At 46.6% G+C, this 12,052-nt stretch overlaps 1 protein-coding gene across 2 annotated transcripts in view; it reads right to left on the reverse strand.

The window, feature by feature from the left end:
• The window catches only part of CLSTN3 (calsyntenin 3), a 72,766-nt gene that overhangs the window by 1,320 nt on the left and 59,394 nt on the right, over nucleotides 1–12,052 (reverse strand). For both annotated transcript variants that reach the window (XM_073552978.1, XM_073552979.1), the window contains exons 17-18: nucleotides 11,473–11,605; nucleotides 11,204–11,394 (exon numbers count right to left, since the gene is read on the reverse strand). In XM_073552978.1, coding sequence (XP_073409079.1) covers nucleotides 11,204–11,394; nucleotides 11,473–11,605 — 324 coding nt within the window. The remainder of the gene's footprint in view (nucleotides 1–11,203; nucleotides 11,395–11,472; nucleotides 11,606–12,052) is intronic.

The raw sequence follows: 12,052 nt of genomic DNA on the forward strand, positions 1-12,052 counted from the left end.
GAAAACACCCTCATATTGATCGTCTTAGCATGATGGCATCCTTGGGCAATTAGCAATGGGATCCATTTGTGAGGGGGAGAGGATCTGAAATGACCCTTCACGGTTGAACAAGTGATTAACTTTCAGTAACCATTGGATTGAGCCCCATAGTGAAACATGAAATGGGGCCTCACCGCCAGCATTACCTGGAGAACATGGAAAGGATATGACTACTATCCTAATGAACTGGGATATTCCTCACAGTAATGTCACAGTACAGGGATAATTACCACATTAATGTCACAGTACAGAGATAATGATCATAGTGATGTCGCAGTACAGGGATAATGATCATAGTGATGTCGCAGTACAGGGATAATGATCATAGTGATGTCACAGTACAGGGATAATGACCACGTTAATGTCATAGTACAGGGATAATGACCACATTAATGTCACAGTACAGGGATAATGATCATAGTGATGTCACAGTAGAGGGATAATGACCAGATTAATGTCACAGTACAGGGATAATGACCATAGTGATGTCGCAGTACAGGGATAATGACCACGTTAATGTCATAGTACAGGGATAATGACCACATTAATGTCACAGTACAGGGATAATGATCATAGTGATGTCACAGTAGAGGGATAATGACCAGATTAATGTCACAGTACAGGGATAATGACCATAGTGATGTCGCAGTACAGGGATAATGACCACGTTAATGTCATAGTACAGGGATAATGACCACATTAATGTCACAGTACAGAGATAATGATCATAGTGATGTCACAGTAGAGGGATAATGACCACATAAATGTCATAGTACAGGGATAAGGACCACATTAATGTCACAGTACAGGGATAATGATCATAGTGATGTCACAGTAGAGGGATAATGACCACATTAATGTCATAGTACAGGGATAATGACCACATTAATGTCACAGTACAGGGATAATGATCATAGTGATGTCACAGTAGAGGGATAATGACCACATTAATGTTATAGTACAGGGATAATGACCACATTAATGTCACAGTACAGGGATAATGATCATAGTGATGTCACAGTACAGGGATAATGACCACATTAATGTCACAGAACAGGGATAATAACCATAGTGATGTCGCAGTACAGGGATAATGATCATAGTGATGTCACAGTACAGGGATAATGACCACATTAATGTCACAGTACAGGGATAATGATCATAGTGATGTCACAGTACAGGGATAATGACCACATTAATGTCATAGTACAGGGATAATGACCACATTAATGTCACAGTACAAGGATCGAAAAATTTCAAAAGTCGCCGACTTTTGGCAAAGTCGGGTTTCATGAAACGAAACCCGACCCTAGGATGAGGTCGGCCACGAGGTCGGCGACTTACGCGCCAAAGTCGCGTTTCAAAAGTTTGTTTTGCGCTCTTTTTCAGCCAATCAGGATCCACGGACACTGTGGGCAACGTGATGACATAGGCACGGGTCACCACCATCTTTCAGAAGGGCATGCAAGTGATTGGCTTGCTTTGGTGAGCGTCACAGGGGTTATAAAAGGGCGTGCACGCCAACCGCCATCTTACTTCTGCCGATCTTAGCATAGGGAGAGGTTGCTAATTCTGTAGGGAGAGCGTTAGGCAGGGAAGAAGAAAAAAAAACTGCTTCTGCTGCTAGCGATTTTGCCTGTACAACACACCAGTCACTGTGTGCGCAGTGCAAGGGGAGGCTATATTGTGGTGGATCAGCGGTGTTGGTTGTTAGGCTGCCTTCTAAGGCTTCCTGACAGCTGCATTGCTGTTTACCCACTGCTCCGCAAACTGCTTTTTTAAAAGCAATCCCAATTTTTTTTTTTGTCCTGCTGAGGTACTGAGCGTGCATTTTTTCACACCATACAGCGGTGTACGCTCCTCACACAGTACCGTGTAACGGCTGTTATCACAGCCACAGTGAAGCTATCTGTGTGTCACTGTGGAAGGAAAAGTGGAGGACTTATTCCGTTCTTACAGACCTACACTCTAGGGAGATTCCTATTCTGCCCAAGTCTACATACACCTTGTAGTTTGTGATACACTAGCCAATTTCTGCCTGTGACATAGCGCTCTGATATTCAGTGGGCCTCACACAATCCAAAAGTGTCCAGTGTCCACTAGTGTGTGCAGAAATTCAAAATCTCCCTTATCCTGTATTCACTTTTTTCACACCTGTGCCATCGAGCCTGTGACATAGCGCTCTGATATTCAGTGGGCCTCACACAATCCAAAAGTGTCCAGTGTCCACTAGTGTGTGCAGAAATTCAAAATCTCCCTTATCCTGTAGTCACTTTTTTCACACCTGTGCCATCGAGCCTGTGACATAGCGCTCTGATATTCAGTGGGCCTCACACAATCCAAAAGTGTCCAGTGTCCACAAGTGTCTGCAGAAATTCAAAATCTCCCCTGTCCTATAGACACCTTGTACCTTGTTTTACATTACTATATAGTTTGTTGGATTTTGTCTACATTTCTACCAAAAATAAGGAAGGCTGGTGGAAGAGGCCGTGGAATTGGGCGGGAGTTGGCAGCTGGTAATGATGGTGTTGGTGGTGGATCTGATGGTAGTGGCAAAAGCAAAATAGGACCGAATGCAGGAGGTGTTGAACCTGCGTCATCGTCTGGCTCCACAAGGCCTCGAAGGCTTAGTTTTCTAGGAGTTGGCAAACCGTTTTTAAAGCCAGAGCTTCAGGAAAAAGTTTTGTCTTACATTGCTGACTCAGCCTCCAGCTCTATCGCCTCCTCTTCTGAAGTTGTAAAAAGTAAAAGCACTGAGTCGTCATTGGAGGCTCATGTTCATGAACCACACCTTTCCTTGTGTCCTTCACCCCAACCAAGATTGAAGGATGACGCAGGCCATACTACTGATTACTCCATGGAGCTGTTTTCACATACCATGCCTGGATTATCAAGTGAAATGGTGAATTACCCAGGCCAAGATGAATCTGGCATGGAGTGCACTGATGTACAGCCGCTGATAGATGATTCTGCTGGTACATTCACTCAGAGCACTACATTGTCCTCGTAGTGTACAGAGCCAGATTCTGACCCTGATGAGACTCAGGTGCCCCTTCCCGCACACTATACCACCATACACGGTGACACAGAGGAAGGTGCACATGACATTGAAGAGGAGGTGATGGATGACCCAGTTGTTGACCCAGATTGGCGTCCATTGGGGGAAGAGGGTGCTGCTTCCAATAGCTCAGATGAGGAGCATCCACAGCAGCCATCGACATCGCAACAGCTGTTATCTGGCAGGCCCGGAGCACTCCAAAGACAGGTTCCAAAAATCAAAAGAGTTGCTGGACAGCTTGTCCAGAGGGTCAAAAGATCACAGCGTGCTAGGCCGCAAAATGCAGTGTGGCACTTTTTTGAACAAAATCCTCATGATCAGGCCAAGGTTATCTGTAAGAAGTGCGCAAAGACCTTTAGCCGAGGGAAAAATCTGAAAAATTTGAATACCAGTTGCATGCTTAGACATTTAGCCAGCATGCACTTGCAAGCGTGGACACTAGGGTGACCGGATCTCATATGGGGGGGAAAAAATGTCAGAATCTTGTTCGTCTGGACCCCACAAAACGATTCCCCTTTCCAGATATTGAGATAGCCAAAATTTGAGCTCGATCAAACGACGTTAACCTGTGCCGCTCGTCGCTCAAAGTTTGAAAAAATCCAAATTGAGGTATTTTAAGATTTAGGTATTTTGCATAGTCTGTTAGACTATAAAGAATGTGACAACAACATTGCAGAAATAGCCCTGACCAAATTTTCTAACCATTTTTGGTATTTGAATGCAGAGTTGGTGGGATTATTGTTTTTTGATCCCACCATTACAGACAATGAAAAGTTGTTAATGGCTAATAAATTGCTCAGTAGCACAGATGAACCATCAGAGCACGCTAACCTACATGAGTTGATAATTTTACATAGTTATCTAATCTATTCTAGAGCTTTTGTTAAAGTAGTTTTTGAAACGTCAGAATATAATGCTCGGCATTTGCTTACAACTTGCAGGACATATTGCTTTTGTTCTTCATCTTTTGTCAGAAGGTCGTTAAGGTCGGTTACTTCCTACCTCTTTTAATTTTTCTTTCCTAACTTTTGGATTTACAACCCTAGCGTGCTCTGATGGTTCATCTGTGCTACTCAGCAATTTATGAGCCATTAACAACTTTTCATTGTCTGTAATGTGGGATCAAAAAACGATAATCCCACCAACTGTCCATTCAAATACCACAAATGGTTCGAAAATTTGGTCAGGGCTATTTCTGCAATGTTGTTGTCACATTCTTTATAGTCTAACAGACTATGCAAAATACCTAAATCTTAAAATACCTAAATTTGGATTTTTTTCAAACTTTGAGCGACGAGCGGCACGGGTTAACGTCGTTTGATCGAGCTCAAATTTTGGCTATCTCAATATCTGGAAAGGGGAATCGTTTTGTGGGGTCCAGACGGACAAAATTCCGACATCGATTTTTTGCGGTCACCCTAGTGGACACAACACCAAACCTCAAGTGCCACATGTGCAACTGATCACAAAGAAGGTAGTCAGCAACGCTACATTGTTTCCCCACTGTAAGCCCACCGGTTAGCACAGAAGCAAATGTTGAGGTGTCGTTGCAAGGCCACAGCAGTCAGGGAATCCCACTGTTATATCAATGAAATACTGAATCTAGGCCATCAGAAAGAACACCAACTCCATCACCATCATCAACCCTCTCTCAGTCCGCCCTGTCCACCGCTACTTCCACCATATGCAGCTCTCAAGTCCAGCTCACCCTCCCAGACACTATGAGTAGGTCAAGAAAGTACTCAGTCTCTCATCCGCGTACACTGGGTTTGAACGCCCACATTGCCAAACTAATCTCGTTTGAGATGATGCCCTATCGGTTGGTGGAAAGCGCAGCTTTCCGCGAACTCATGGCCTATGCAGTACCACGCTATGACCTACCCAGTCGCCACTTCTTCTCTCGCAAAGCCATCCCAGCCCTCCACCATCATGTAAAGACCGCATTGTCCATGCACTCAAGCAGTCAGTGAGTGGAAAGGTGCACCTCACAACTGATGCATGGTCCAGTCGGCATGGCCAGGGCCGTTACGTGTCCATCACTGCGCACTGGGTTAATGTGGTGGATGCAGGGTCCACAGAGGACAGCGGTGGTGGGACAGTGCTGCCTAGCCCACGGTATAGGAAACAGTTGGCTGTAGGCGTTCGACCCTCCTCCTCCTCCTCCTCCAGAAGCGAAAGCTCATCCACAGAGCGCAGTCGTACGAGCACTCCATCTGCAGCTGCCACTGTTGCACACGAGGTGTCCCCCTATCGAGCAGCTAGTGGAAAGCGTCAGCAGGCTGTGTTGCAGATGATGTGTTTGGGCGACAGACACACCGCCGAGGTGCTGGCCGAGTACTTGAAGCGACAAACTGAGTCATGGCTGGGCAGTGTACATCTTGAGGCAGGCAAGGTAGTTAGTGATAACAGCCGTAATTTTGTGGCAGCCATAGCCCTTTCAAAACTCAGCCACATACCTTGCTTGGTTCACACATTGAACCTGGTGGTGCAGTGCTTCCTCAAAAATTATCCGGAGTTAACAGCCCTGCTCCAGAAGGTGCGAAGACTGTGCGCGCACATCCGCCGGTCGCCTGTATACTCCGTTCGTATGCAGAAGCTGCAGCGATTGCTCCACCTTCCCAACCACCGCCTCATTATCGACATTCCAACAAGGTGGAACTCCACTCTGCACATGGTTGAGCGGCTGTGCGAGCAGAGGCAGGCCATAATGCATTTGTGGGAGGATACACGGCCAGGCACTTTGAGAGCAGACAAGGAGTTGACAGGTGTGCAGTGGTCGAAGCTGAAAGACCTCTGTAAAGTCCTTCAGTGTTTTGAGGAATGCACACGGCTGGTAAGCGCAGACGACGCCATCCTAAGCATGAGCATCCCACTTATGCGTCTGCTCATGCAAACTTTGACGCACCATAAGGAGCAGGCGTCTGCAGCCAATGTTGAGGAGGAGGGAATCCTTGATGACATTCAGCCATTGTCTGCTCAGGGACCTCTCCTGGACGAGGTGGAGGAAGAAGAGGAGGAGGAGGAGGATGATGGGGATGATTACTTAGGGGAGGAGGATGCATCTCGTGGGGCAAGTGAAAATGTTGGCGTGGCAAGGTCTGGTACAGGGTTTGTGCGTGACTGGAGGGATGTGGATTTGCCAGAAAGTGCTCCTCCAACCAGCACTCGCAGTGCATCATTGACACCGGGAACATTGGCCCACATGTCAGATTATGCCTTGCAGATCCTAAAAAGGGACCCCCGCATTGCCAAAATGATGAACGATGACGACTACTGGTTGGCCAGCATCCTGGATCCACGCTATAAAGGCAAATTACAAAACATCATGCCACAGGAGAACCTTGACCTAATATTGGCTAATAAACAAGCAACTCTGGTAAATCGGTTGCTTGAGGCATTCCCACCACACAGCAGCGGTGATGGTTCTCACACGAGCCGTACGGGCCGGGGGCAGCTTGGCAGAGGTGTTCGTGGTGCACACAGCAGAAGTGGCGTTGGAGACAGGGGTTTCATGACAATGTTGTGGACTGATTTTTCAAGTACCGCTCACACAACTGGTAATACAGCATCGATGGAAAGTGACAGGAGACAGCAGTTGTCAACTATGGTAACAAACTACTTTTCCTCCCATATCGATGTTCTCCCACACAGGTCATTCCCCTTTGTCTATTGGGCCGCTAAACTGGACACCTCGCCTGAATTGGCACAATATGCCTTACAGGAGCTCGCTTGCCCAGCTGCAAGTGTGCTATCGGAAAGAGTCTTCAGTGCAGCTGGATCAATCCTGACAGAAAAAAGGACCCGTCTGTCAACCCAAAATGTGGATGATCTAACCTTCATTAAAATGAACCACGCATGGGTTTCCAAGGATTTTGTCCCTCCTTCCCCTGATGACACATAGGGTGACAGAAAAATGGCTTGCTTTGGTCCACCTCTTCCTGGGACTTGACCTATTTCGCCTTTTGCATCAGCTGAATGTCCAACATCAACATATGCCACTTTCTAAAACTCCCTAACTGTGCTGCCTCCCCCCCCCCCATGGCCGGGGTCACCACCTAGCGCACGACACCGTGCGAGTGCCGTTGCCCTGGACAGGTGGGTAGGCCGACTCTTGGGCACGGGCACTGGCACAGGGTCCCTCATAGTTCAATCAAGTGTCTCTGACGGTGGTGGTGCACACCCGCCGTCAGACACACCGCCGTACTATGAGGGGCCCAGTGCCAGTACCGACGCCCACGAGTGGGCCCCCCTTGCTTGGGCAGGGCCCCAGCATTTGCAATCTTTACCTCTCCCTGCTCCTCCGCTGTGTAGTCTGGGCCGTCAAATCCATACTGTGCCTGACACCGTCTGAGCCTGCCTCCTGATGTATAGACATATATTTTGAATGTGTACGCTATCCATACATGTTATCTGGGGATACGGTACCCTTTCTCACCTTTGTGCAATCACGTGTAATCCATACTGGGCGTGAGAACGGCTGGCGAGCTGTTAAGCAAGCTACAGCACCTGTGGTTTGCACACGTAAGTTTTTCATTTTTTCAGGAATGACGGTTAGGCCTAATTCCGGAACTGCGGTTGACCTGCACTTACTGGGAAATCATTGTTTGCGGGTAATAATTGTAATCAGTGATCCCCATCACTAACGTTGTTCAGCGGGTTATCTGCACCTGTAAGCGACAAACGCTGGCCTTTTCAGTGTAGCGCACATGCAGCCACGGACATGTAAGGGCATGACACACCAGTTATTGGCCAATCTCATGTGCCAGAGCCTCACGTGTCCCTCTAGTAAGCCGGACTCGGACCGCGGGGCATGACGGAGTCTCGTTCGTTAACGGAATTAAGCTTGCAATGTGTGCATCTGTTCTGTAGCTTGCATGGTTGAGGTTTCCCAGGTGGAGTCGAATTTAACCGTAGGCTCCACTCCTGGTGGTGCCCTTCTGGACATTCCTTTAAGGTTCAGCTTTGCAACCATACTGCCCACGTAAAACAAACACTTTGCCTTCATGAACGCTGTTTGGAGGGTCATGACTCGTGGGAATAACGCCGCCCAATCAGTTAACCTGCTAGAGAGATCCTTCGTTGCTCCCAAGCATGACATCACACTCCCTAGGAGGAAGGTAATGCCACTGTGGCGACCGTACTCCTGGGGGCGACACAAGTGCACTGATGCCCAGCCACTGCTCGATGAATCTGCTGGTACATTGACCCAGACCACTACATTCCCCTCACACGCTACACGGCCTGAATCTGACCCTGATGAAACTCAGGTTACCCTTCCCATATACAGTTCCATCTTACACGGTGACAAAGAGGAAGCTGCAGATGAAAGTGCAGGTTCGGCCCACCCGCCATCAGACACACCACCGTACTATCAGGGGCCCTGTGCCAGTGCCGTCGCCAACGAGTGGACCCCCCCTGCTTGCTCAGGATCACAGCACTTGCAAGGTTGAAATACTGTGCAGTGAGATGGAAGATGGGGACGATGAGGAGTCCAGACTAGTACAGGGATTCCCTAGCGAGGAGACTTATTTGATTGTTTTCAATGTTGGGACAGCAATTTTTGGGGAGCACTATACTCTGGAGAATGATAGATGGGGCCCACCATACACTGGAACATTTCAAAGGTGGACATCAGACACTGGAGCAGCATTTACAGGGCCCATTATACACTAGAACATTAGAAATGGGGCCCATTATGTTTGGAGCATTATTTGGGCCCATAAGACAGTGGAGCTTCATCCATGGGGACCAACATATACTGTAGCATTATGTGGAGCTCATCATATACTGTTTCAAACATTATATGGGACCAATGATTCTGTATGGAGAAATAGATCGGCCTCGTCATGAGATGTAAAAAGTGAGGTATTTTTCATTGGACTATACCGCTATTTCTCTGCCGTATCGGAGCATGATGAGTTGTGGTATGTGTTAAAGGGGCGCTCTTTCGCCCAGGGCACATGAAAACCTGGAGCCAGCCCTACCCCCCCACAACTTTAGCCAAATAACCCCCATTTTTCAGTGCGTAACTTGTATTATGAAGTTAACTAAGTTTGACAAGCTTAAGTAAGAAGAATTGATGCTTTTGGCATTCAAATGGGCACTGTAGGTGTGTTTCCTGTCCTCCTCTCACTGCCGACTTTTATTCCCCATTAACTTACATTGGGTTTCGTGTTTCGGGACGACCCCGACTTTTCCCTATAATCGGACGATCTTGCTCGACCCGACTTTTGGAAAAGTCGGGTTTCACGAAACGAAACTCGACCCTAAAAAACCAAAAGTCGCTCAACTCTAATAATGATCATAGTGATGTCACAGTACAGGGATAATGACCATAGTGATGTCACAGTGCAGGGATAATGATCATAGTGTGAAGGGTTAATACTAAAATCAAAGCTGAAGTTTCGTTTTATCCATTCTCTGAAGGTTTCGTTTCTTCATTTTTGTTGCTGTAAGATAAATTTTTATAATTGGCATGGGCTGTCATGAAACCAGACTGTTCTCATCAGGTGCAAAGATAAGGGAGGCGGGAGTGTAAAACTCTGAAGAATGTGCCATTATACTACTTTCTACGCTATTTAGGTACGGACATATATACAGTTCCGGTTTTCTTGCAATATTATTGGCTTACAAAGTGAAATGATGCTATTGGTACTTGAGAACCTTGCATAATTAAGCAAAATATTATAAAATATGTGACTAAAATAAAGGGGCTTAGTGATCTGCCTCGATCCTCCAGTAGAGACCCCAGTCTCTGTGTGGTCATTTGAGTTGCTAGCAACACTGGAATAATTTGGAAATCACTGGCTCAACCGTGAAGGGTTAATTTAGCCCTCCCTAAATAGCTACCTCGACAATAGTAATGTCACAGTACAGGGATAATGATCATAGTGATGTCACAGTACAGGGATAATGACCATAGTATTGTCACAGTGGAGGGATTATGACCATAGTGATGTCACAGTGCAGGGATAATGATCACAGAAATGTCACAGTACAGGGATAATGACCACAGTAATGTCACAGTACAGGGATAATGACCACAGTAATGTCACAGTACAGGGATAATGACCACAGTAATGTCACAGTACAGGGATAATGATCACAGAAATGTCACAGTACAGGGATAATGACCACAGTAATGTCACAGTACAGGGATAATAACCACTGTAGTGTCACAGTACAGGGATAATGACCACAGTAATGTCACAGTACAGGGATAATGATCACAGAAATGTCACAGTACAGGGATAATGACCACAGTAATGTCACAGTACAGTGATAATAACCACTGTAGTGTCACAGTACAGGGATAATGACCACAGTATTGTCACAGTACAGGGATAATGACCACAGTATTGTCACAGTACAGGGATAATGACCACAGTAATGTCACAGTACAGGGATAATAACCACAGTATTGTCACAGTACAGGGATAATGACCACAGTAATGTCACAGTACAGGGATAATGATCATAGTATTGTCACAGTACAGGGATAATGACCATAGTGATGTCACAGTGCAGGGATAATGACCACAGTAATGTCACAGTACAGAGATAACCACAGTGGTGTCACAGTGCAGAGATAATAACCACAGTGGTGTCAGAGTACGGGGATAATAACCACGGTGATGTCAGAGTACAGAGGTAATAACTATGGTGATGTCAGAGTGCTGGGATAATGTACACAGTTATGTCAGAGTACAGGGATAATAACTAGTGTGATGTCACAGTACAGGGATAATTCAGATTGTGACAACATTCTTCCATCATCTGTGTTTATTACCAACTGCACCTCATGCCTAAATGGAGATGGGCCCCATGCCGGCTGCTTCGCCCGCTGCCCCGGTAGTCCCACCCCTGTGCAGTATGTTACACTGTATCCAGAGATATTAGTATTGAATTTATAGAAGGTTATAAAATATACATTACAACAAATCCAAGAGCCATATGAGCCGAATTAGGTCAGGTGGGATTTCCAGCCTCTAATTATCAACGACAGTGTTTCCATTCATTGTCAACAAGCAGAGCTCTTGTAAATGGTGAAAAATCGGAGTACAAGGTATATCTGAAAGTTGCAGAACCTGACATAAATGTACTCACCTCCATTGGGTTCACAGTTATGGTCATCGCCGAGTCCTCCCAGAATGGGTCTCGCTGATTGGCTGCCTCTAGCTCGGCGCCCTCAGAACCTCTTTGTCTCACGTTGTGTATCCTCGACAGCCCCAGAGTAACAATCAGGGCCAAGAAACCAATGCAAACAACGATGATGACCATAGCCACCCCAGGAAACACTACAAGGAAGAGAAAATGATTGCATGTATGATGGGCACCAAGGGGCGTGGAGCTCGGGGGTCTTCACTGCCACTAACCTGAGCTGTGATTGACGCTGACCGGTGCATGGCCAGATAACTCCGCCGGGGCCTGGTGCACACTGTGAATAAACTGCTGAGCAGATAGGAGGTGACTGGGGGACACGGCGTGAATCCCATGTAACACGTCAACCTGCATTGAGAAGATGAGAGGATCACACGTGTAGATGACTGTATGCATCCATAGAGGTCAGTGAAGTCCCATAAGGTGCCATGTAATAACACACTATGTAGCGGTTTGGGGCCACTTTTACATTGGGGCCCTTTGCGCACTGAATTGGTTAATTTGGCACAGAATGTCATCACCAAGTATCACACCGTGACGTGATGGATAAACGAGCCCTGCTGAGCTGTGAGCGATCCCACTCTTATCTCATTGCAGAACCTGCTACATATAATAATACCGCTCCACACAGTGTAAACCCATCTGCACCTGCAAAACTCTCCTTATTGTGGAGATGTTACATGACACAGGATGTAGCACAATGTAAGAGCATTTCACAGGTATTAGGGGTTGATTTCAAGATCTGTGTGAGAAAAGTAACAGACACCTTTAGGCTGTGTGCCCACGATGCGATTT

The sequence above is a fragment of the Dendrobates tinctorius genome, unplaced genomic scaffold, assembly GCF_039654945.1.
Source record: "Dendrobates tinctorius isolate UK_male_01 unplaced genomic scaffold, ASM3965494v1 ptg000196l, whole genome shotgun sequence".
In the NCBI taxonomy this organism is placed as follows: domain Eukaryota; kingdom Metazoa; phylum Chordata; class Amphibia; order Anura; family Dendrobatidae; genus Dendrobates; species Dendrobates tinctorius.